This window comes from Oncorhynchus mykiss, chromosome 5, assembly GCF_013265735.2.
Source record: "Oncorhynchus mykiss isolate Arlee chromosome 5, USDA_OmykA_1.1, whole genome shotgun sequence".
Classification (NCBI taxonomy): domain Eukaryota; kingdom Metazoa; phylum Chordata; class Actinopteri; order Salmoniformes; family Salmonidae; genus Oncorhynchus; species Oncorhynchus mykiss.
This window is the reverse complement of record NC_048569.1, coordinates 24,884,680-24,912,111: the sequence shown is the minus strand read 5'-3', so window position 1 is coordinate 24,912,111 and position 27,432 is coordinate 24,884,680. Positions and strand designations below refer to the sequence as shown.

Here is a 27,432-nt window from a genome sequence, read left to right as displayed (position 1 = left end):
GCTCTCGGTAGCCGAAGTGAGCAAGACTTTTAAACAGGTCATCATTCACAAAGCCGCGGGGCTAGACTGATTACCAGGACTTGTCATCAAAGCATGCGCAGACCAACTGGCAAGTAACTTCACTGACATTTTCAACCTCTCCCTGACTGAGTCTGTAAGTCACCCAAGTCATAGACTGTTTTCTCTGTTACCGCACGGCAAGCGGTACCGGAGCGCCAAGTCGAGGACCAAAAGGCTCCTTAACAGAGAAACTTCACTTAACTACCCCCAAGCCATAAGACTGCTGAACAATTAATCAAATGGCAACCAGACTATTTACATTGACCCCCTCCATTGGTTTTGTACACTGCTGCTACCTGCTGTTTATTATAAATGCATAGTGACTTCACCTCTACCTACATGTACAAATTACAAATTAAGTAACCTGTACCCCTGCACACTGACTCGGTACCAGTACCCCCTGTATATAGCCCCGTTATTGTTATTTTATTGTTACTTTTTATAATTTTTTACTTTACTGTTGGTTAAGGGCCTGTAAGTAACCATTTCAAGGTAAGGTCTACACTTGTTGTATTTGGCGCATGTGACAAATAACGTTTGATTTGATTTGATTTAAAGGCCATGTCAGCGAATACAGAGTTTTTGACACCGCCCCGCCCCTCAGGAAATCTCTTTCTCAAAGTTACTCTTCTGAAACATGATGATGTAGCCTATGTCTCTGCCTCATATTTCTGAACGGCTGAAATTAAAACCCTGCTGCGATTTGAATGAACATTCAAGGCCATTTTGAAGGCTACAACTTTCTCTATCTGTTGTAATGGATATTGCAGTTGCACAAGGAGGATGCTGTCTCTACACATTTCATTGGATCAAAAACAATCTGCGTTTTGTCTAATGATGTAGGATAATCTTTGTAGTTGCTGCTATAACATAGCCACACTAGCCAGATTTGCTGAAAAATAACACTCTAACTGCAGGGGCAAATACCAGATGGGTGGGTGGGCTTAGGGCTGCGGTGGTCATGAAATTTTGTCAGCCGGTAACTGTCATGAAAATAACTGCCGGTCTAATGTTAATTGACCATTAATTAACATAAACACGTTTAGTATATCCGGCTTCCACGCATAGCCTACAACCCACTGATTTTGACCTTTTTGGAACAGCTACAGTGCCTTGCGAAAGTATTCGGCCCCCTTGAACTTTGCGACCTTTTGCCACATTTCAGGCTTCAAACATAAAGATATAAAACTGTATTTTTTTGTGAAGAATCAACAACAAGTGGGACACAATCATGAAGTGGAACGACATTTATTGGATATTTCAAACTTTTTTAACAAATCAAAAACTGAAAATTGGGCGTGCAAAATTATTCAGCCCCTTTACTTTCAGTGCAGAAAACTCTCTCCAGAAGTTCAGTGAGGATCTCTGAATGATCCAATGTTGACCTAAATGACTAATGATGATAAATACAAACCACCTGTGTGTAGTCAAGTCTCCGTATAAAAGCACCTGCACTGTGATAGTCTCAGAGGTCCGTTAAAAGCGCAGAGAGCATCATGAAGAACAAGGAACACACCAGGCAGGTCCGAGATACTGTTGTGAAGAAGTTTAAAGCCGGATTTGGATACAAAAAGATTTACCAAGCTTTAAACATCCCAAGGAGCACTGTGCAAGCGATAATATTGAAATGGAAGGAGTATCAGACCACTGCAAATCTACCAAGACCTGGCCGTCCCTCTAAACTTTCAGCACATACAAGGAGAAGACTGATCAGAGATGCAGCCAAGAGGCCCATGATCACTCTGGATGAACTGCAGAGATCTACAGCTGAGGTGGGAGACTCTGTCCATAGGACAACAATCAGTCGTATATTGCACAAATCTGGCCTTTATGGAAGAGTGGCAAGAAGAAAGCCATTTCTTAAAGATATCCATAAAAAGTGTAGTTTAAAGTTTGCCACAGCCACCTGGGAGACACACCAAACATGTGGAAGAAGGTGCTCTGGTCAGATTAAACCAAAATTGAACTTTTTGGCAACAATGCAAAACGTTATGTTTGGCGTAAAAGCAACACAGCTCATCACCCTGAACACACCATCCCCACTGTCAAACATGGTGGTGGCAGCGTCATGGTTTGGGCCTGCTTTTCTTCAGCAGGGACAGGGAAGATGGTTAAAATTGATGGGAAGATGGATGGAGCCAAATACAGGACCATTCTGGAAGAAAACCTGATGGAGTCTGCAAAAGACTTGAGACTGGGACGGAGATTTGTCTTCCAACAAGACAATGATCCAAAACATAAAGCAAAATCTACAATGGAATGGTTCAAAAATAAACATATCCAGGTGTTAGAATGGCCAAGTCAAAGTCCAGACCTGAATCCAATCGAGAATCTGTGGAAAGAACTGAAAACTGCTGTTCACAAATGCTCTCCATCCAACCTCACTGAGCTCGAGCTGTTTTGCAAGGAGGAATGGGAAAAAATGTCAGTCTCTCGATGTGCAAAACTGATAGAGACATACCCCAAACGACTTACAGCTGTAATCGCAGCAAAAGGTGGCGCTACAAAGTATTAACTTAAGGGGGCTGAATAATTTTGCACGTCCAATTTTTCAGTTTTTGATTTGTTAAAAAAGTTTGAAATATCCAATAAATGTCGTTCCACTTCATGATTGTGTCCCACTTGTTGTTGATTCTTCACAAAAAAATACAGTTTTATATCTTTATGTTTGAAGCCTGAAATGTGGCAAAAGGTCGCAAAGTTCAAGGGGGCCGAGTACTTTCGCAAGGCACTGTACATTTTAAAAAGTCTAACATTTAATATAGCCTACACTATCACAATAAATCCATTATTTATTTTAGGCAGGTCTAAAGAAACATTAGTATATTATATGAAAAAACGAAAGAACGTTTTGGTACCTACTGGAGAGATCCTTTTTGTCTACACCCATTCAGCATCGTTCACACCCTTTTAAGCTTTAGCCCGAACCTTCTCTATATATTTCAAGAATAAAGGCTGGTTTATACTACCGGTGTATTCGTAAATTTAATCTCGAGTGCCAGAGTGTGCTCTGGGTGTTCGTAGCATTGTCAGAGCATTGTCAGATTGGCAGTTCGTAAATTCAGAGCGTTTTGCTCTTGGAGCGCACACTGGACATTCTGGCAGGAAAGTAGGGTTGATCCGAACGTTCTGACCTAACAACAGCGGTCAAGCACCCAAGCTAACTGGCTACCATTGGCTAGCTACTTCCAGAAAAAAAGCAGAGCTGGTTAGGCTGTGTTTATGTTATCCAGAGCGTTGGTGACTGCAACTGTGCTGCTGGCAGCAATTTAATTACGTTTTTTTGGCAACGTTTAGTGACACCGGCCATATTTAATAGGTGTTGAACGTTCGTAAATGTATCAGTTATTCTGTGCCTCTGGCACACTCAGACGAGTGCGCTCTGAAATCGGAGTAAATTGCCAAAGCGAATTTACCAGCTCCGTCTATCAACAGTTGTGTCAGTGACATCATAAACATTCTATTGAAATAGTGACTTGCATAGTCAAGTCTTTTGTTTAGACATGTACTTAGCTAGCTAGAATTCAACCATAGTCCCAACTCATAACGTTACTACCCTGCATTAATCTGCAGGTAGCTAACCAACCAGGTTCAATGTTAGCTATCTTACATTAGGCTATAACTAGCAATGCAAATGGCTCTGAGATACGAATAATATCACTACACAGATCATACATGTAACGTTGGCTAGCGAGCCAGCCAGCCAGCTAACTTTAAATGAAAATGACTTTCTGACAAAATTAGAAACTTGTAATATCTGAAAATGTAGCTAGCTAGACTCTCTTACTCGTATACACTGATGATCGCTTCTCCCTCTCTGTCACAGATACCATGGTTGCCCTTAGTTTGAAGACATAATCCGGAGCCTTCTGTGTTCTCTTTTCGACTCCGTCTGCGTATTTGCAATCAAACTGCAGAATTTTCTCCATCTCCTTTGCTATCATACTCTAATTCCACTGATTTCAAAACTCGGTCCTCCAGAAAGTGGAGAGCAGCAGCAATAAAATAACAATAGCGAGGCTATATACAGGGGGTACCGGTACAGAGTCAATGTGCGGAGGCACCAGTTAGTCAAGGTAATATGTACATGTAAGTAGAGTTAAAGTGACTATGCATCAGGCACCAGAGCAACTGAGTCTCGATGGTCCTATTCTGTTCAAACTCTGAATTCCAGGGCTCTCATGAAATGTTTGATTTGATTTTCGATTGCGTTTGCATTGATTTCAGAGTGATTAGAGTAATACGGCACCATAACAGCCCTAGGTGGGCTTGCCGAAATTGACGCACAAAAATACATGTTTAATATAAAAATAAGAAAATGAAAGGGTGAAATGGCCGGCGACACAATTTCTCTGTTATACTAATCTATAATGAGTCCTTGGCTGATCATTGGGCAACGGCCAGTCCCCGTTTTCAGATAGGCTGAACTGAGTTCAAACAAACTCACATTCAAAGTCAAACATCAACAAAGAGACCTGTTTCGACTCTGTCATCAGTTAGACAGCCAATATCATGGATCGTAAAAATGGTGCCTATAAATATAGAAAGAGCACATTCTACATTGTCACATCACTCAAAATGTCCGATTTTGGGTGTCTAAAACCATGATTTTGTCAAACGGGAAAGGACATTATCCTCATGATTCCTATATTGAAAGTCTGTGCCCTGCCCCTGTGCATGTGTCACTGGGGAGTTGGTGGCGTGCACAGTGATGTGGGGTGGTGTGGATAAAATGCCAGGACCAAATTTGTAATCGCTAATTAGAATACCTGTCTGTGTCCTGCTTGTATTTGATATGCTGCCTACTGTAGATAGCTTCATGTAACTCCCCACTTGAGTTTTGCTCTGTGGCAACAGAAAAACCATCTGCGAATTTGTAAAAAATATGTTGATCATAACTCCCCTCCTGAAAAACTCAAATGAAATTGTGCTTATGCTTAATAACCTACTGAAAGCATGGAATGCAGTAGTTAGAACATGTCAACCATGTACTTTGTGTACAACATAAAGTTTGTAGGCTGCACCAGAGAAATGCGTTCATCGCCCATCAAGGTGGGGGAAGTGGCAGCGGAGTGAGCAGCAGCTACGTCCCAAAAAATCCCGCACATGGACAGAAATCTCTGTATCTTTAAATCAAATCAAATCAAAGTTTATTTGTCACGTGCGCCGAATACAACAGGTGCAGACCTTACAGTGAAATGCTTACTTACAGGCTCTAACCAATTGTGAAAAAAATGGTATTGGGTGAACCATAGGTACTGTAAGTAAAGAAATAAAACAACAGTAAAAATACAGGCTATATACAGTAGCGAGGCTATAGAAGTGGCGAGGCTACATCCAGACACCGGTTAGTCAGGCTGATTGAGGTAGTATGTACATGTAGACATGGTTAAAGTGACTATGCATATATGATGAACAGAGAGTAGCAGTAGCGTAAAAGAGGGGTTGGCGGGTGGTGGGTGGCAGACACAATACAGATAGCCCGGTTAGCCAACGTGCGGGAGCACTGGTTGGTCGGCCCAATTGAGGTAGTATGTACATGAATGTATAGTGACTGTGCATATATGATAAACAGAGAGTAGCAGCAGCGTAAAAAGAGGGGTTGGGGGGCACACAATGCAAATAGTCCGGGTAGCCATTTGATTACCTGTTCGGGAGTCTTATGGCTTGGGGGTAAAAACTGTTGAGAATCCTTTTTGTCCTAGACTTGGCACTCCGGTACCGCTTGCCATGCGGTAGTAGAGAGAACAGTCTATGGCTGGGGTCTTTGACAATTTTTAGGGCCTTCCTCTGACACCGCCTGGTGTAGAGGTCCTGGATGGCAAGCAGCTTTGCCCCAGTGATGTACTGGGCCGTACGCACTACCCTCTGCAGTGCCTTGCGGTCAGAGGCAGAGCAATTGCCGTACCAGGCAGCTGTAGAACTTTGAGGATCTCAGGACCCATGCCAAATCTTTTTAGTTTCCTGAGGGGGGAATAGGCTTTCTCATGCCCTCTTCACGACTGTCTTGGTGTGTTTGGACCATTCTAGTTTGTTGTTGATGTGGACACCAAGGAACTTGAAGCTCTCAATCTGCTCCACTACAGCCCTATCGATGAGAATGGGGGTGTGCTCGGTCCTCCTTTTCCTGTAGTCCACAATCATCTCCTTAGTCTTGGTTACGTTGAGGGATAGGTTGTTATTCTGGCACCAGTCGGCCAGGTCTCTGACCTCCTCCTTATAGGCTGTCTCATCGTTGTCGGTGATCAGGCTCACCGCTGTTGTGTCGTCTGCAAACTTAATGATGGTGTTGGAGTTGTGCCTGGTCATGCAGTCGTGGGTGAACAGGGAGTAGAGGAGGAGACTGAGCACGCACCCCCGGGGAGCTCCAGTGTTGAGGATCAGCGTGGCAGATGTGTTGCTACCTACCCTCACCACCTGGGGGCGGCCCATCAGGAAGTCCAGGATCTATTTCCAGAGTGAGGTGTTTAGTCCCAGGATCCTTAAGTTAGTGATGAGCTTTGAGGGTACTAGGGTGTTGAACGCTGAGCTGTAGTCAATGAATAGCATTCTCACATAAGTGTTCCTTTTGTCCAGGTGGGAATGGACAGTGTGGAGTGCAATATAGATTGTATCATCTGTGGATCTGTTGGGGAGGTATGCAAATTGGAGTGGGTCTAGGGTTTTTGGGATAATGGTGTTGATGTGAGCCATTACCAACCTTTCAAAGCACTTCATGGCTACGGACGTGAGTGCTACAGGTCTGTAGTCATTTAGGCAGGTTGCCTTTGTGTTCTTGGGCACAGGGACTATGGTAGTCTGCTTGAAACATGTTGGAATTACAGACTCAATCAGGGCATGTTGAAAATGTCAGTGAAGACACCTGCCAGTTGGTCAGCACATGCCCGGAGCACACGTCCTGGTAATCCGTCTGGCCCCGCAGCCTTGTGTATGTTGACCTGTTTAAAGGTCTTACTCACGTCGGCTACGGAGAGCGTGATCACACAGTCATCCGGAACAGCTGATGGTCTCAGGAATGCCTCAGTGTTGCTTGCCTCAATGCGAGCATAGAAGTGATTTAGCTTGTCTGGTAGGCTCGTGTCACTGGGCAGCTCGCTTCACTGGGCAGCTCGTGGCTGTGCTTCCCTTTGTAGTCTGTAATAGTTTGCAAGCCCTGCCACATAAGATGAGCGTCGGAGCCGGTGTAGTATGATTCAATCTTAGCCCTGTTTGATGGTTCGTCGCAGAGCGTAGCGGGATTTCTTGTAAGCTTCCCGCACCTTCAAAGCGGCAGCTCTACCCTTTAGCTCAATGCGAATGTTGCCTGTAATCCATGGCTTCTGGTTGGGGTATGTACGTACAGTCACTGTGGGGACGACGTCCTCGATGCGCTTATTGATGAAGCCAGAGACTGATGTGGTGTACTCCTCAATGCCATCGGAAGAATCCCGGAACATGTTCCAGTCTGTGATAGCAAAACAGTCCTGTAGTTTAGCCACAGCAAATCAGGTTTCCAGAAAATCCAGTTCGTTTTCAAACAAATTGTGCGTTTATAGACTTGTGCTTTAATGTAAAGCTTAGTACAGGTTTCCAACCAAGCAACAGACATGAATATTAAATAAAGGTGAGTACAGTGAGAGTTCATTAAAGGTGTGTGTGTGTGTGTGTGTGTGTGTGTGTGTGTGTGTGTGTGTGTGTGTGTGTGTGTGTGTGTGTGTGTGTGTGTGTGTGTGTGTGTGTGTGTGTGTGTGTGTGTGTGTGTGTGTGTGTGTGTGTGTTTGGTGTGTGTGCGTGTGCGTGCGTGCGAGTCTATGCATGGTTCTGTGTCTTATACCATCTAGGTGGCATTTTATTTCCACTGTGTACATGATTAGCATCAAGGCTCAACCTTGATGTTGCATGCGGTTCTGCCTTATAGGTAACCAGGCCAAAGGAAACATGAAGTGCGAATCTGACTGAGGTTGACAGTCGCGCTGCAACACTTCCCATGAAAGAGTTATCTGCAGCGAACCCACTAAACCCACTGTGTTGTCGTCTCTTTCTGCGGCAAGAGGTTAATGTTTCAGTGCGTATGTGTGTCTGTGTGCTAACATCTATCTGTGTACACACACTACATGTGTGATTCCCTAAGCAAATATCTCGGGATACACACACAGAGATGATAGCGGGCCACTGATTAAAAGATTATGGAACGTCGCCAAGATGAACATTCCCCTTTCATGTTCAAATCTCTCCTCTGCTGTTCCTTCAATGTTATAATCTCTCCTCCTCTGTACCTTCAATGTTATAATCTCTCCTCATCTGTACCTTCAATGTTCTAATCTCTCTTCCTCTGTACCTTCCATGTTCTAATCTCTCCTCTGCTGTACCTTCCATGTTCTAATCTCTCCTCTGCTGTACCTTCAATGTTATAATCTCTCTTCCTCTGTACCTTCCATGTTCTAATCTCTCCTCTGCTGTACCTTCCATGTTCTAATCTCTCCTCTGCTGTACCTTCAATGTTATAATCTCTCCTCCTCTGTACCCTCCATGTTCTAATCTCTCCTCCTCTGTACCCTCCATGTTCTAATCTCTCCTCCTCTGTACCTTCCATGTTCTAATCTCTCCTCTGCTGTACCTTCCATGTTCTAATCTCTCCTCTGCTGTATCTTTTATGTTCTAATCTCTCCTCCTCTGTACCCTCCATGTTCTAATCTCTCCTCCTCTGTACCCTCCATGTTCTAATCTCTCCTCCTCTGTACCTTCTATGTTTTAATCTTTCACCCACTGTATCTTTTATGTTCTTATCTCTCCTCCGCTGTACCTTACATGTTCTAATCTCTCCTCCGCTGTACCTTCCATGTTCTTATCTCTCCTCCTCTGTACCTTCCATGTTCTAATCTCTCCTCCTCTGTACCTTCTAATCTCTCCTCCTCTGTACCTTCCATGTTCTAATCTCTCCTCCTCTGTACCTTCCATGTTCTAATCTCTCCTCCTCTGTACCTTCCATGTTCTAATCTCTCCTCCTCTGTACCTTCCATGTTCTAATCTCTCCTCTGCTGTACCTTCAATGTTATAATCTCTCTTCCTCTGTACCTTCCATGTTCTGATCTCTCCTCCGCTGTACCTTCAATGTTATAATCTCTACTCCTCTGTACCTTCTAATCTCTCCTCATCTGTACCTTCCATGTTCTAATCTCTCCTGCACTGTAACTTCCATGTTCTAATCTCTCCTCTGCTGTACCTTCAATGTTATAATCTCTCTTCCTCTGTACCTTCCATGTTCTGATCTCTCCGCTGTACCTTCAATGTTATAATCTCTACTCCTCTGTACCTTCTAATCTCTCCTCATCTGTACCTTCCATGTTCTGATCTCTCCTGCACTGTAACTTCCATGTTTTAATCTCTCCTCTGCTATACCTTCCATGTTCTAATCTCTTCTCCTCTGTGGCTTCCATCTTTTAATCTCTCATCCGCTGTATCTTTTATGTTCTAATCTCTCCTCTGCTGTACCTTCCATGTTCTAATCTCTCCTCTGCTGTACCTTCCATGTTCTAATCTCTCCTCTGCTGTACCTTCCATGTTCTAATCTCTCCTCTGCTGTACCTTCCATGTTCTAATCTCTCCTCTGCTGTACCTTCCATGTTCTAATCTCTCCTCCGCTGTACCTTCCATGTTCTCCACTTCCTATTCTCGAAAATCTCCATGGTTCTCCAATAACCACCTTTATCTATATTCCCTAAACTCTCATGTACTGAGAGCACAACATACTTCAAGCTCAGTTAAGAACAAGGTGCAAATACTGAGATGCTGCAGCAACAACATGAAAGTTACAGTTCTGAGGATCTTCAAATGGCAACACAACACATTTCTCCTTCTCTCATTTTCTTATCCCTCTGCAAGTTTCCCCCAGTCTTTTGATAAGGCAGAGCAGAACAAACTTGAACGCAGAGCTGGTAAAATAATATGTGTAATTGTCGCATACCAGATTGAGCCTCCCATAGCAGAACGCTGCAACACTGATAAACTACATTTAGGAGGTTTTAGGAATGGTATCAGGCCTGCTCGGGTATGGCATTATAGAGGATCAATCCTGATGGATTTGGAGAGGAAGTAACTATGTTGGAAATATTATAAAGTTACTCAAATTAAGTAGCAGAACTTAGTCCAAATAGTATTTGTTAGGAATTTCTTGGGCCTGATTCCAAACCCATGTCTAGATAAGGAGGGACTGGAAAGATGTCTAACTTCAAGGGAGGAGTAGTCTGTAAGGGGCCTATGAGTAGGACACAGGTATAGGACACAGGTATTAGTTTAGAATTGGATCTTTGAGAGTGTGAGAAGGCGACAGGTGTATTGCAGTCCCCGGTCCCAGATAGACAGCATGGGATTGGAGTGTAGAAATGGTTAAGGAGGTAGAGAGACATGGAGAGAAAGAATTAAATAAGAGAATGGAGAGGAAGGAGAGGAGAGAGGAGGGTATTTGTTCCTGATGGATCTTTAACTGGGAGACAGTTGATACCCAGATGAAGATGGAGAGATAGAGAGATGGAAAATTGAGAGAGGGGGGAAGGAGAGAATATCCGTTCCCGTGCTCGCTTACATGGAAAGATAGAAGCGATAGTCGAAGAGGGATAGAAGGAAGGGGAGGTAGGAGGGAGGAGAAGCAGAGGACAAGAGGAAAGGCTATCAGTTCCTGCAAACTCTTTGTTGAAGAGATATTTGAGGAGGAGAGGGGAAGGGGAGAAGGAGAGAGGGAGGGAGGGAAAGAGGGCTCTCTGTTCCTGTGGAGGATGAGTCCAGTGTTGTGTATTAGGATCACAGTCGGCCTGGCATCATCTTCCTCCCACCAGGCAGGGGCTGAGAGAGAGCGAGATTGAGAGAGAAAGAGAGAGGATGAGAGAGAGATACAGACACAGAGATACAGACACAGTAGCAGAAGTGATTCTGAACTACGGAGACAGAGAGAGAGACAGTAGAATATAATTGAGAAGTGAACGAGAAAGGAGTAAGAGAGACATTAAACATAACAGAGTTATAATAACTACAACTCACAAGCTTTTTTACATCTAGGTTAACCAGATGATGTGGAGGAGGCAGCGAACATGTGTGACTTGCAGCGTTTTTAATGGCTGCATTATCATGCCTTAATTTGTGCATTAATGTGTCCCTTTGGTACCGGGATGAAGTGTGACACACAGCTGGGACCATACTGAAAATGTTGCTGGGAGCATGTTCCAATGTTCCGCTTGTCTGCTAGGGTTCATCTCGCGTCTGGCACTTTGCCAGACAACCACCGTCCCCCCACAGTCCCATGTCTCCAATGTCACATTGCGCAAATGTTTCCCCGAAGCAGCGTTCAGAAGCGGAAAATGTGTCAAAAGCTCCCCCTGAAGCTACCTGTCTGCCACCACAACCTGCAGCCCAAGCCACATTGACAACAAGCCTCATCTTGGTGAACGTATATGTGCACGTCTGCCCTGTGAGCATCTCTAGTCTACAAACACATAGCATTTGGATAATCCCTGTTCCCTGGCCACGACGATAAGTGTGACGGAGACATCCAGGGCCGAGCGGGGAACTCACACACACACACACACACACACACACTAACACACACTGTGCTGTGCCAAGCTTTGCTGGGTGGATCAGGAAGCACTTGTAGCTGGCGCACGGCTACTCCCTGCGGGGCCGCTCCACAGACCCAGCCAGAAGCCAGACAATGGCACAGAGAACCAGAGAGAGATCACAGCACAGGATCACTGCCAGGGAGAAGGATAGAGAGAAGAAAGGAGGTGGGAAGGATGGAGGGAGTGGGGAGCTGGAGAAATAGGGGTGGGGGGAGAGCGTGGAGAGAGAAGGAGAGTGGGGGAGAAAGAGGAGAGTAAACTACAGAGTGAGTAAAAACAGAACATCATTATCCATGCCCCCTTTAGAATGAGAGGGTAGAGGAGAAAGAGGGAGAGGGAGAGCAAGGGTGGAGGAAAGAGAGCGGTGGATGCGGTATCTCCTCCTCATGGCACTCTGTCAAGATCCATTGGCAAGACCTGAGCCACGAGGAAAGGCAGAGATGGAGAGAGGGAGAGACATGTGAAGAGAGGTACAGAGAGAGAATAGAAAAATGGGGATAGAGGGATGGAAATGTAATAAAAAGGAGAGGGAAGAGAGGGATATACAGTGCTGCTTGAAAGTATGTGAACCCTACAGGGCTGGTCATTATTTTTGCTATGAAATATTAAAATAATAAATATTAAAACCCCAATTTGTATTGTAAGTAAAAAATAAAAACACCAAGTAAAAAATAGAAACAAAAAATATAATATATTGTCATTGATTGTTTAACAAAAGTGGTTTATTTAACAGAAACTGATTTGTGCAAAAATATGAGAACACCTTCAGTCAATAGCTTGTGGCACCTCCATTAGCAGCGATAACTTGGAGTAAACATCTCCTATAGCCAGTAATCAGTCTCTAACATCTGTTTTGAGGGATTTTTGCCCACTCCTCCTTCAGAGGAGTGAGTAAGGTTTGAGTAAGGTTTGAGGGGTGTCTGGCATGAACTGCACGCATCAGGTCCTGCCTCAATATCTCAATTGGATTTAGGTCAGGACTTTGACTTGACCAATCATAAACACACATTTCCTTTCACCTGAGCCATTCTTTGGTAGATTTGCTTGAATGCTTTGGGTCGTTGTCTTGTTGGAAGACCCATTTTCGGTCCAGCTGTAGCTCCTTGACTGATGGCCTGACGTTCAGTTCAATAATCTCCTGGTATCCCTCAGAATTCATGGTTCCCTTAATAATGTAGAGTCGTCCAGGTCCAGAGGAGGAAAAGCAGCCCTAGATCTTGACATTCCCACCACCATGCTTGACTGTTGGGATAAGGTTATTTTGGTGGTAGGCAGTGTTGGGTTTTCACCAAACATAGTGGTGTTGATTGTGACCAAAAAGGTCAATTTTGGATTCATCGTTCCAGACAATGTACTTCCAGAAACGTTCAGGTTTGTCCAGGTGGTCTCTGGCAAAGATAAGTTATTTTTTGACAGCAGAGGCTTCTTCCAAGCAAACCTCCCATGAATGGCATTTCAATTGAGTTTCTTCTCATTGTTGCACAGTTACCTGAGATGCAGCAAGGGAGGTCTGCAAATCTCTAAATATTTGGGTTGGCTTTTACCCAATTTATTATTGTTCTTGTGGCTCTTGGGGATATTTTGGAAGGGCGTCCACTTCTAGGCCGCGTTGCTGTCATGTTAAATGCTTTCCATTTGTAAATGATTTGCCTCACAGTGGACTGATGGAGCTCAAATCTTTTTTTAATTATTTGTCCTCTGAGATCTCCTTTCCTCTCTGCATGGTGTGCATTACATTCACCTGGATGGGTAACACCAAACTGACCAGGTTTATTATGTGAATTTATCAGAATCCCACCCAAACTCTTTCCTAACGATCTCTCCTTTGATTGGTTCATTTGGTATCATTTGGTATACCACCTGATTCTACTTACCTACTTGATTTAACCAATGCAACTTGGGGTTCACTTATTTTTGCACCTGCACTAATTACTTTTAATTTGGTTTTTCTACTACATGCATGATTTCCTCTACACCAACATATGGTATTGGTAAATATAAACCTGTTATGTCAGATCAAAAAGACTGATTAAATGAAGATTTCATGGTAAAAACAAAATAATCTGTAATTGCACAATTGGTTCACATACTTTCAAGCAGCACTGTAGATGTATTGGGATTTACCACACATATACACACATAGACACACACTAAATACATTTTAGAAACACACAAAGTGAACATGAGTGAAAAACAGCTAAATAGAGGAATACCAGGTTACTGATACTGTGGCTAAGCGTTGTTGATCTTCACACAGTGTGAAGGAGTCTGGGAGAAAGGGTGGCTTCCTGATTTTCTCTTCTTCTTTCTCTATCTCCCCTTCAGCAGCTTCACACTGACACCTGCTCAATAAGATATTACTCACACATTAGTTTGGGAGGATTATTTGATAGCATTAGTCATGCCTTCTTTGTTTGGGCCACAAATGCATTATTGAATGCACACACACACACACACACACACACACACACACACACACATACACACACAGACACACACACACACACACAAATGGCTCCTTTATGCCCCTTTGTAGAAAGGATGATCTGTTTCAAACCTACCCAAGACTCATTTTCTACTAGTCTGGATGTTGTATCAGTAAACTACATACACGATAGTAGCTGACAATAGAAATTGTACCACCTACAGAAGTTTAATATGTGTTTCTACTGCCCCACTGTACGGAGTCTGTCTTTTGACAATACTTTTTTAAAGAAAAACTACAATTAACCGGCACTACTGTTTATGTTCTGGCACTATTATTCTGTGGAACAAACCAGAAGATAAACAGCACATTAAAGATGATAACAGTGAACGACGCATTCAGCATCGTTCACACCCTCTTAAGCTTTAGACCCACCCATCTCTAACGATTCACATGTGAGGCCATGTGGTTAACACAAGCTTGCACCTGATACAGAAGGTGTAAATGTGACCAGTTTGGGGAAACTAGGCATACCCCCTTATCCACATCAACGGTACTGCAGTAGGGGAAGGTAGAAAGCTTCAAGTTCCTTGGCGTACACATCACTGACAAACTGAAATGGACAACCCAAACAGACAGTGTGGTGAAGAAGGCGCAACAGAGCCTCTTCAACCTCAGGAGGCTGAAGAAATTTGGCTTGGCACCTAAAACCCTCACAAAGACCCTTTACAGATGCACAATTGAGTGCATCCTCTTGGGCTGTATCACCGCCTGGTACGGCAACTGCACCGAACTCAAACTCGATGCTCTCCAGAGGGTGGTGCGGTCTGCCCAACGCATTACCGGGGGCAAACTACCTGCCCTCCAGGACACCGACATGTCACAAGAAAGCCAAAAATATGTCACAGGAAGGCCAAACAGATCATTAAGTACATCAACCACCCGAGCCACTGCCTGTTCACCCCGCTATTATCCAGAAGGCGAGGTCAGTACAGGTGCATCAAAGCTGGGACCGAGAGACTGAAATACAGCTTCTATCAGAAGGCCATCAGACTGTTAAACAGCCATCACTAGCACATTAGAGGCTGCTGCCTATAGACACAGACTAGAAATCACTGGCCACTTTAAGAAATGGAACACTTGTCACTTTGATAATGTTTACATATCTTGCATTACGCATCTCATATGGAAACTGTATTCTATATTATTCTACTGTATATTAGTCCATGCCGCTCTCACATCACTTGTCCATATATGTAAATACTTTTAATTCCATTCCTCACTTAGATTTGTGTGTATTGGGTATATGTTGTGAAATTGTGAGATATTACTTGTTAGATAGTACTGCACTGTCAGAGCTAAACTCAGCAAAAAAAGAAACGTCCCCTTTTCAGGACCCTGTCTTTCAAAGATAATTCGTAAAAATCCAAATAACTTCACAGATCTTCATTGTAAAGGGTTTAAACACTGTTTCCCATGCTTGTTCAATGAACCGTAAACAATTAATGAACAATGAACATCAATTAAACATGCACCTGTGGAATTCGCGTTTATCGTCGAAAGAATGAGCGTTACACCGAGTCCTGTACTCTGGAGTGGGATCGATTTGGAGGTGGAGGGTCCGTCATGGTCTGTGGTGGTGTGCCACTGCATCATCAGACTGAGCTTGCTGTCATTGCAGGCAATCTCAACGCTGTGCGTTAGAGGGAAGACATCCTCCTCCCTCATGTGGTACCCTTCCTGCAGGCTCATCCTGACATGACCCTCCAGCATGACAATGCCACCAGCCATACTGCTCGTTCAGTGCGTGATTTCCTGCAAGACAGGAATGTCAGTGTTCTGCCATGGCCAGCGAAGAGCCCTGATCTCAATCCCATTGAGCACCTATGGGACCTGTTGATCGGAGGGTGAGGGCTAGGGCCATTCCCCACAGAAATGTTCAGGAACTTGCAGGTGCCTTGGTGGAAGAGTGGGGTAACATCTCACAGCAAGAAATTACAAATCTGGTGCAGTCCACGAGGAGGAGATGCACTGCAGTACTTAATTCAGCTGGTGGCCAACCAGATACCGACTGTTCCTTTGTTCATGGACACATTATTCCATTTCTGTTAGTCACATGTCTGTGGAACTTGTTCAGTTTATGTCTCAGTAGTTAAATCTTGTTATGTTCATACAAATATTTACACATGTTAAGTTTGCTGAAAATAAACGTAGTTGACATTGAGAGGACATTTATTTTTTTGCTGAGTTTAGAAGCACAAGCATATCGCTACACCCGCAATAACATCTGCTAAACACATGTATGTGACCAATTAAATTTGATTTGATGTCCCAGGTCACTACCTCACACGAGAGCCGTAGGAACGTAAACTTTTTTTATTTATCAAAATGCTTTTTTGGGCAGAAATGCCTTCTCGAACATGTGAACTTTCATGTGCCTTAATAACAAACTGTAAATCTGTAAATATGAATAAAATTGTTAAATTACGAGCCTAGTTGGTTTAGCCACAGAAAGAGGCAGCAACCTTCCTGCTAGCCATGATTGAGATAATGAGTGGGCTGGACATGCCAAGAGATGAGTTTGGATTGGTCTGCCATATAGCACGATTCTGTCTTTTGAGCTGGTCAGTATGTATAGGTAATCCTGTCTAACGCTGCATTTATTTTTATATGCCGTGTAGTAATACTGCATAAATGTTGCTCTCCACTTTCTGGAGGACCGAGTTTTGAAATCACTGGAATTCGAGTATGATAGCTAAATAGATGGAGAAAACACCTGTCTCCAGATTACATCTTCAAACTAAGGGTAACGATGGCATCCGACAGGAGATGCGTCCCACCATGAATGATGTATACAGACGAATAAGATAGTCTAGCTAGCTACATTTTCAGATATTACATGTTTCTAATTTTGACAGAAAGTGATTTCATTTGAAGTTAAAGTGTACTGTTAGTGAGCTAACGTTAGCTGGCTGGCACACTAGCTAATGTTATGTGTATGATCCTATTATTTGTATCTCAGAGCCATTTGCTTGGCTAGGTATAGCCTAATGTTAGCTAGCTGACATTGAACCTGGTTGGTTAGCTTCCTGCAGATTCATGCAGGGTAGTAACGTCATGAGTTAGGATTATGGTTCATTGTTAACCTAGCTAGCTAGCTACATGTCTTAACAAAATACTTAACTATGCAAGTAACCATTTCGGGTTTGTTCGTAAATTCAGTCTGGCCATCAACACCGATTTCAGAGCAGAATAACTGATTAATTTACGAACGCTCAACACCCATTGAATATGGCCAGTGTCATTAAATGTTGGTAAAAAAAGCGCAATTAAATTGTTGCCAGCAGCACAGTTAGTCACCAACGATCTGGATAACATGAAAACACCCTAACCAGCTCTGCTAGGGCGAGTAAAATGGTCTAAGTCTGGTGTTCTCTCATTTGTGTCTGGAAGTAGCTATTAAGCTAGCCAATGTTAGCCAGTTAGCTTGGGTGCTTGACTGCCGTTGTGAGGTCAGAACATTAGAATCAACCCTACTCATCGGCCAGAGCGTCCAGTGTGCGCTCTGAATTTACAATCTGACAACACAGCTGCATTCACCAACGCTCTGGATAACATAACAGCCTAACCATCTCTGCTAGGGCGAGTAATGTTCAGTGAGCTGTTCTCTCATTTGTGTCTGTAAGTAGCTAGCAAGTTAGCTTAGGTGCTTGACTGCTGTTGTTAGTACAGAACACTCGGATCAAACATTAAAGAGATGGGTGGGGCTAAAGCTTAAAAGGGTGTTAACGATGGTGAGTGGGTGTAGACAAAGAAGGGCTCTCCAGTAGTAGTACCAAAACATTCAAGGCCATTTTCTCAAAAGTGAGTTTACAAGTTTATCAACTTTCAAAGCAGAATTATTTTCCCATTGTTCCTCAACTGTAGTGTATGATATACCATTTTCTAGTTCTGAGTCTCTACTTTAATCCAATATAAAAAACACAATTTCAAATTTTGCTACATAAGACTGATTTGAGCCAGTTGGTCACAAACGGTACAGTGAAGTGGTTACTTGCATAGTAGCCATATCAAAAACAGAAAGTGTCCAGATACAAATATTTTATCATTATTAGATTACGTTTACCCGACACACTTGTCTAAATTGATGGGTCATGTGAAGGAAATGCAATAACCGCCCCCCGGCCACATCTAGCTAAGTGGATGAGTCACTATTGTCTAGACATGTACACATGTTCATGAAATACAATAGATGGCCGTAATCACCTCCAGACACACCTGACTAATTTGATGGGTCATGAAATAATCCTGCCCAAAGTGGAGTCATTTGGTTAGACATGTAGCTAGCTTGGTAGTTAGATATCTAAACAATTAACCGGCATAATCCCAGCTCATACTACTACGAATACAAACATTTTCATAGCTTTAGCTACCTGCAGATTCATACTAAAGTTAACAAACTAGGTTCAACGTTAGCTAGCTAACATTAGGCTATAACTAGCAATACACATGGATTTCTGATTCTAATAATATTACTACACAGATCATACACGTAATGTTAGTTAGTGAACCAGCAAGCTAATGTTTGCCAACTAACTTTCACTAAAAACGACTTTCTGTCAAAATTAGAACCTTATATATGAAAATCTACTCTTACCTATATACATGGATGAACACTTCACGGCAGACTGGAATCATTTAACTTTGATTGTTTTCGTTGTAGCTACATCTTGTTAGGCCAGCGTTGTGTCAAGTCACGCCGGTTCACACTGACAGTGGCGTGTGCAGAAAATAGCCATAACCTTTTCCAAAATCTGTCGATAGCGCCTGCTAACTTCAGGGCATCAATGTTGTTGAGAAAAGTAGCAAAACTTTTGTAGTTCTCGATGGCTAAAGTTATATCTTTCCAAAACGGAGCAGTAGAAATGACTGTCAACACATACTGAACAGCTCACATTATAGACAGAAGAATGCTACATGGCAGACCAATCCAAACTCATCTCCCAGCATGTCCAGCCAATCCATTATCTCAGCCAATCATGGCTAGCAGGAAGGTACCTTGCTTTTTCCGTCGCTAAACCAATTGGACTCGTAATTTAACAATTGTATTCGGAATTATGGATGAAATACAAGTTTGTTATTAAGGCACATGAAATTTCACATGTTCCAGAAGGCATTTCTGCCAAAAAAACGCATTTTGATAAAAAATCAAAGTTTATATTCAAATGCCACACCTGTGAAGTAGTGACATGCAACATACACCTAGTTTCCTGAAAAGGGTCACAGATCTGCAACCACAAATGGAACCCTATTCCCTTTATAGCCCTATGGACCCTTGTTAAAAAATAATGCAATAGATATGGAATAGGGTGCAATTTGTAACGCAATCTAAAACTTAAGTAGAGAAATTTGACTAAACAGAGCGGCTAACCACATAGTCTTCTGGCCTAGTCAGCGTTCACATGCAGTTCTAAAACATCTTACAGTCGTGGCCAAAAGTTTTGAGAATGACACAAATATTAATTTTCACAAAGTCTGCTGCCTCTGTGTCTTTAGATATTTTTGTCAGATGTTACTCTGGAATACTGAAGTATAATTACAAGCATTTCATAGGTATCAAAGGCTTTTATTGACAATTACATGAAGTTGATGCAAAGAGTCAATATTTGCAGTGTTGACCCTTCTTTTTCAAAATCTCTGCAATCCGCCCTGGCATGCTGTCAATTAACTTCTGGGCCACACTGATGGCAGCCCATTTTTGCATAAGCAATGCTTTGAGTTTGTCAGAATTTGTGTTTTTTTTTATCTACCCGCCTCTTGAGAATTGACCACAAAATCTCAAAGGGATTAAGGTCTGGGGAGTTTCCTGGCCATGAGCCCAAAATATTGATGTTTTGTTCCCCCAGCCACTTAGTTATCACTTTTGCCTTATGGCAAGGTGCTCCATCATGCTGGAAAAGGCATTGTTTATCACCAAACTGTTCCTGGATGGTTGGGAGAAGTTGCTCTTGGAGGATGTGTTGGTACCATTCTTTATTCATGGCTGTGTTCTTAGGCAAAATTGTGAGTGAGCCCACTCCCTTGGCTGAGAAGCAACCCACACATGAATGGTCTCAGTATGCTTTACTGTTGTCATGACACAGGACTGATGGTACCGCTCACCTTGTCTTCTCCGGACAAGCTTTTTTCCGGATGCCCCAAACAATCGGAAAGGGGATTCATCAGAGAAAATGACTTTACCCTAGTCCTCAACAGTCCAATCCCTGTACCTTTTGCCTGATGTTTTTCCTAAAGAGAAGTGGCTTCTCTGCTGCCCTTCTTGACACCAGGCCATCCTCCAAAAGTCTTTGCCTCACTGTGCGTGCAGATACACTCACACCTGCCTGCTGCCATTCTTGAGGAAGCTCTGTACTGGTGGTGCACCAATCCCACAGCTGAATCAACTTTAGGAGATGGTCCTGGCGCTTGCTGGACTTACTTGGGCGCCCTGAAGCCTTCTTCACAACAATTGAACCGCTCTCCTTGAAGTTCTTGATGATCCGATAAATGGTTGATTTAGGTGCAATCTTACTGGCAGCGATATCCTTGCCTGTGAAGCCCTTTTTGTGCAAAGCAATGATGACGGCACGTGTTTCCTTGCAGGTAACCATGGTTGACAGAGGAAGAACAATGATTCCAAGCACCACCCTCCTTTTGAAGCTTCCAGTCTGTTATTAAATCTCAATCAGCATGACAGAGTGATCTCCAGCCTTGTCCTCTTCAACACTCACACCTGTGTTAATGAGAGAATCACTGACATGATGTCAGCTGGTCCTTTTGTGGCAGGGCTGAAATGCAGTGGAAATGTTTTTGGGGGATTCTGTTCATTTGCGTGGCAAAGAGGGAATTCATCTGATCACTCTTCATAACATTCTGGTGTATATGCAAATTACCATCATACCAACTGAGGCAGCAGACTTGTGAAAATTAATATTTGTGTCATTCTCAAAACTTTTGGCCATAACTGTACATTGCGGTCTTCATAGTGATTAGAGATTAAGCACTTCCCCCAATGGAGAGGGAGTCATTATGATTTTAAAGATTGCTGAATGAAATCCCCCTATTTAATGGTCTTATTGTATTTAAACTGTAATCAAAATCCATTAACTAAGTCGCTTGTCAGAAAGCACTTAAACCCGTGATTACATGATCACTGGCATCCATATGAAGCTTTTAGACAGACAGACACAGGTCTTGGTAGGACCTAAGAGGGGGCTCAAACTGAAATCTCTGACATTGTACGAGTATGACAAGACTAGCTGATACCAAGTGCACTTGAAAAGTCTCTATAATAAATGATCTACCTACTATTTGAATGTTGATCGATTACTTGAAAACAGTAATTTTTCTGGTGATGCTCCCCTAGGTTATTCTGCTTAAATTATGATAGCGGTGCACAACTCAGGCCCTTAGGTTCCACAGTCCTGTTGGATTTTGTCTCTCCCTGGTACTTCTGAATGGCTGTATTGTGGACACACCTAGTTAGCTAGGTACAAATCAGTGTCAGAAAAATGTATCTGCAGGATTGCAGCCCTCACTGGACTAGAGCTGTGGACCCCTCTCTTATGACCTCCATATTTCTGTTTAGCTGTCTCAGTTAATATCTCTCCAAACACATCTCTATCAAACAGGTATGACCTTCAACTGACAGTCAGTCTGGTTTCAGACTGACACCCTTCAAATCACATCACATTATTGGTTTCCATTTTGTCTTGATCCACACTGTGGTCCTGTTTGTCTGCTGTGCAATGCATGCTGGGAGCGGCCCGCAGAGAGGACTCTTTGAGCCGAGAACACACATGTGCAGACACACACTCACACACGCACATACACACACACTGAGGATAGAACACACTACCATCAGAATGTCTGCATAATTGACTGTTCATACCCCACGATGGGCCGGTTTGGAACCATCTGTGAAATTGGGCTTATATAGCAGGCAGGGAGAATAGAGATATCATAGACGGAGCTGCTTTCCCCTTTGGAGAGCTGCCCTGAAATAGCTTTGAAGACTGTGCTTTCTAAGATAACCAGCAGAGCTTCCTTATTACGCATTAATGGTCCAATACAGTCTCACATAGTTTTGTGTAGGCCTACAGTCTGTTGCTGTTGGACAGTAAGCCTTTAATGTTCCTGTTAGTTGAATTCAGTACAAAAAATAAATCAATTAATTACCAACCATATCCCTACCATTCATGATTATGGATTGAATCACAGCTTGAGAAATGCATAGAGAAATTGAGGTTTGAAGTGAATTATACACAGATATAAAAACAAGGTGTGTGTGTACCTCAAGCTAAGATTGAGTCTTTTCAATACCAGGATCCAGCTGACAAATTGCAACACACCTTTTTGTGGAAAAAGGAGGATAATGTATTTCTCAAAGAACAATTTTTACCCCCTCTCTATTTATACCTGTGTTCTCTGTTTGTCTGTTGCCAGTTCGTCTTGTTTGTTCATGTCTCAGCTCCTGCTTTTTCCAGTCTCTCTTTTCTCGCCCTCCTGGTTTTGACCCTTGCCTGACCCTGACCCTGAGCCTGCCTGCGACCTGTGCCTTTGCCCCCCTCTGGATTACTGACCTCTGCCTTACCCTGACCCTGAGCCTGCCTGCCGCCCGCTATCGTTGCCCCACCTCTGTTTTTTTTACCCCTGCCTACCTATTGCCTGTCCCTGTTGGAATATTAAACAATTGTTTATTCGACGTGGTCTGTATCTGGGTCTTACCTTCATACTTGATAGTATTTATAATGCCCTTTTAATATCAGCTGATGTCACAAAGTGCTATACAGAAACCCAGCCTAAAACCCCAAACAGCAAGCAATGCAGATGTAGAAGCACTGTGGCTAGGAAAAACTCCCTAGAAAGGCAGAAACCTAGGAATAAACCTAGAGAGGAACCCGGCTCTGAGGGGTGGCCAGTCCTCTTTTGGCTGTGCCGGGTGGAGATTATAACAGTACACGGCCAAGATGTTCAAATGTTCATAGATGACCATCAGGGTTAAATAATAATAATCAGAGTGGTTGAAAGGGTGCAACAGGTCAGTCAACCTGTCAGTTGGATTTTCATAGCTGGGCATTCAGAGTTCGAGACAGCAGGTGCGGTAGAGAGAAAGAGTCGAAAACAGCAGGTCCGGGACAAGGTAGCACGTCTGGTGAAGTGATCGGGTTCCTTAGCCGCAGGCAGAACAGTTGAAACTGGAGTAGCAACATGACCAGGTGGACTGGGGACAGCAAGGAGTCATCAGGCCAGGTAGGCCTGAGGCAATGGTGCTAGGGCTCAGGTCCTCTGGGAGGGGAGGGAGAGAGGGAGAATTAGAGGGAGTACTGTGCCTTGCAAATGCCTTGCAAATGTACACCCCCTTGGTGTTTTTCCTATTTAATTGAAATAGATTTGGATTTGGATTTCATGTAATGGACAAAATAGTCCAAATTGGTGAAGTGAAATGAAAAAAATGACTTGTTTCAAAAAATCCCCCCCCAAAAAAGACAGAAAAGTGGTGCGTGCATGTGTATTCACCCCCTTTGCTATGAAGCCCCTAAATAAGATCTGGTGCAACCATTTACCTTCAGAAGTCACATAATTAGTTAAAAAAAGTCCACATGTGGGCAATCTAAGTGTCACATGATCTGACACATGATCTCAGTACATATACACCTGTTCTGAAAGGCCCCAGAGTCTGCAACACCACTTAGCAAGGGGCACCACCAAGCAAGCGGCACTATGAAGACCAAGGAGCTCTCCAGGGTTGGGTTATAAAAAAGTATCAGAAACTTTGAGCATCCCACGGAGCACCATTAAAGCCATTATTAAAAATGGAAAGAATATGGTACCACAACAAACCGGCCAAGAGAAGGCCGCCCACCAAAACTCACGGACCAGGCATGGAGGGCATTAATCAGAGAGGCAACAAAGAGACCAAAGATAACCCTGAAGGAGCTGCAATACTCCACAGCAGAGATTGGAATATTTGTCCATTGGACCACTTTAAGCCGTACACTCCACAGAGCTGGGTTTTACGGAAAAGTGTCCAGAAAAAAATCATTGCATAAAGAAAAAATAAGCAAACATGTTTGGTGTTCGCCAAAAGGCATGTGGGAGACTCCCCAAACATATAGAAGAAGGTACTCTGGTCAGCTGAGACTAAAATTGAGCTTTTTGGCTATCAAGGAAAACGCGCAGACCCAAAAGCGCAGACCCAACATCTCTAATCACCCCAAGAACACTATCCCCACAGTGAAGCATGGTGGTGGCAGCATCATGCTGTGGGGATGTTTTACATCGGCAGGGGCTGGGAAACTGGTCAGAATTGAAGGAATGATGGATGGCCCTAAATACAGGGAAATTCTTGAGGGAAACCTGTTTCAGTCTTCCAGAGATTTGAGACTGGGACGGAGGTTCACCTTCCAGCAGGACAATGACCCTAAGCATACTGCTAAAGCAACATTTGAGTGGTTTAAGGGGAAACATTTAAATGTCTTGGAATGGCCTAGTCAAAGCCCAGACCTCAATCCAATTGAGAATCTGTGGTATGACTTAAAGATTGCTGTACACCAGCGGAACCCATCCAACTTGAAGGAACTGGAGCAGTTTTGCCTTGAAGAATGGGAAAAAATCCCAGTGGCTAGATGTGCCAAGCTTATAGAGACATATCCCATGAGACTTGCAGCTGTAATTGCTGCAAAAGGTGGCTCTACAAAGTATTGTCTTTGGGGGGGTGAATAGTTATCAAATGTTCATTTTTTTTGGTCTTATTTCTTCTTTGTTTCACTATAGAAAATATTTTGCATCTTCAAAGTGGTAGGCATGTTGTGTAAATTAAATGATACAACCCCCCCAAAATATATTTTAATTCCAGGATGTAAGGCAACAAAATAGGAAAAATGCCAAGGAGGGTGAATACTTTCGCACAGGACATACATAAATTCACAGGACACCGGATAAAACAGGAGAATAACCAAGATATAACAGACTGACCCTAGCTCCCCGACACAAACTATTGCAGCATAGATACAGGAGGCTGAGACTGTGGCCCCGTCTGATGATACTACTGGACAGGGCCAACCAGGCAGTATATAATCCCACCCACTTTGTCAAAGCACAGCCCCCACACCACTAGAGGGATATCCACAAACCACCAATTTACTACCCTAGACAAGACTGAGCCCACGAAGATCTCCTCTTCGGCACGATCCCGAGAGCGCGCCAACACAGACAGGAAAATCACGTCAGTGACTCAATCCAGTGACGCACCCCTCCTAGGGACGGCATGGAAGAGCACCAGTAAGCCAATGACATTGAAGACAACATGCGCCAGCATCCCTGTGGAACACTTTCGACACCTTGTACAGTCCATACACCGACGAATTGAGTCTGATCTCAGGGCAAAAGGGGGGGTGGGTGGAACTCAATATTAGGTAGGTGTTCCTAATGTTTGGTATACAAAGTGTACCATTTAGTCTCACTTTGGGTTGATAATTTGTATAAATGGATTAAGGCATTAGCAGAACTGAGTGAGTTTAAGAGGATCAATAACGATCCCTATCACAATGGCATCATCCCGCATCATTTGTCCTCCAGTTGCCCCACTAAAGTAGATTATCTGACTGATAGTCAAAATTATGATAATGAAGTTCTTTATATAGATTTGTCAGGCTTCAGATGTCAATCTGATGACAGTGTATGGGTGGAAATGAAACAGTAATCTGAGTAATCTGACAGACACTCCACTCTCTGTTGACCTCTTCATCTATTTGGGACTGATAATCTCTTATCGCCTGGATATTTAATCTCCCGTGTTTTCCATCTTGCCAAGTCTCATGATTACGTCATGTGACACTCTGTTTTGATCATTTTAGCTATACATTTCTTATAATCTGAGTGATAATTTGGATTATAATATGGATGATGTCATCTCTGATGATCATCTGTGATGGGCTCCTGAGTGGCGCAGCGGTATAAGGCACTGCATCTCAGTGCTTGAGGCGTCACTACAGACACCCTGTTTCAAATCCAGGCTGTATCACAACCAGCCGTGATTGGGAGTCCCATAGCGCGGTGCACACCGTCGTCTGGGTTTGGCTGGTGTAGGCTGTCATTATAAATAAGAATTTATTCTTAACTGACTTGCCTAGTTAAATAAAGGTTAAATAAATGAATAAAATAAAATTTTAATCTGGGATTATAATCTGTGTGTCCCTGCAGGGTTGAAGATCCGGGAGGTGATGATCAACGTGTCTCGTCAGCAGGTGGAGGATTTCCACGGCCCCGAGGACTACTGGTGTCTGTGTGTGGCCTGGAGCCACCTGGGCACCTCCAAGAGCCGCAAGGCAACCGTACGCATCGCCTGTGAGTAGCAGAACCATACCAGCAGAGAGAGAGGGAGAGAGAGAAAGAGAGAGGGGGGGGTAGTGAGTCAGGGAAGATTAGTAGATGAGAGAGATAGAGAGTGAGTAGGGGAATGACTGATTGAAAGAGAAAGAGAGAGGAAGTAAGCGGATGGAAATATATATATTTGGAGTCAAAGAAACATAAAATGAATCCTATTGCCTAAAAGAGAGTGCTGTTTGATTTAATCCCAGAAACTCTGATGAATTGAATCCTGTCTTCGTTTGTCCCTCCCCTCTCCCTCTCCCAGACCTGAGGAAGAACTTTGAGCAGGACCCCCAGGGGAGGGAGGTGCCCATTAAAGGCATGATTGTGCTGCACTGCCGTCCACCAGAGGGAGTGCCAGTCGCTGAGGTAAGACCTGCATGTTTCAACTCACAGTATACACCGATTTTCATAATAATTTGCTTATGACAAGTCGTATAATGCACTATAACAGCCTCAAGTTGTTTTCTTGCCCACAATAATTAATCGGTTACAGTTATTTGTTCAAAGTATGATTACTACTACAGTATCCAAGATATCTACATTTCTCTTTAGAGTTGAGAGTGGCAGATTCTCCCCAGTGGAACTGCTTCCACTACAAGCCCCATTCCCTTCAGCATTTGAGTGACTGGCTTTTGTTATGTGTGTTTACCCCCGAGTGGAGATGTAGAGATGGTGATATAAGCTTGTTGTATACTTGAGGCAATACGTATCTCCTTGCGTCCACACGTTATAAAGTGGAGGTTGAAAAGTTATGACTTACTTAGGTGCCATGGATATATTCTCTGTGTTGGTGCTCCTCTCTGGTCTCATGTCACTTTCATCTTCAGGGTGAATAAGGAAGTAGGTTTTCACTGGCTGGTTTACTTTCAGTGGTATGAGAGGTGTGTGTGTGTGCGCGTGCGTGAGGGTATATTTGTGTACATGTGTGTGTGTGTGCAAGTGGTT

General features: G+C 43.4%; 1 protein-coding gene across 5 annotated transcripts in view; it reads left to right on the top strand.

Moving 5' to 3' along the window:
- Nucleotides 1–27,432, top strand: part of LOC110522839 (netrin receptor UNC5D) — a 310,274-nt gene that overhangs the window by 234,723 nt on the left and 48,119 nt on the right. For all 5 annotated transcript variants that reach the window (XM_036977117.1, XM_036977120.1, XM_036977119.1 and 2 more), the window contains exons 3-4: nucleotides 26,317–26,460; nucleotides 26,750–26,853. In XM_036977117.1, coding sequence (XP_036833012.1) covers nucleotides 26,317–26,460; nucleotides 26,750–26,853 — 248 coding nt within the window. The remainder of the gene's footprint in view (nucleotides 1–26,316; nucleotides 26,461–26,749; nucleotides 26,854–27,432) is intronic.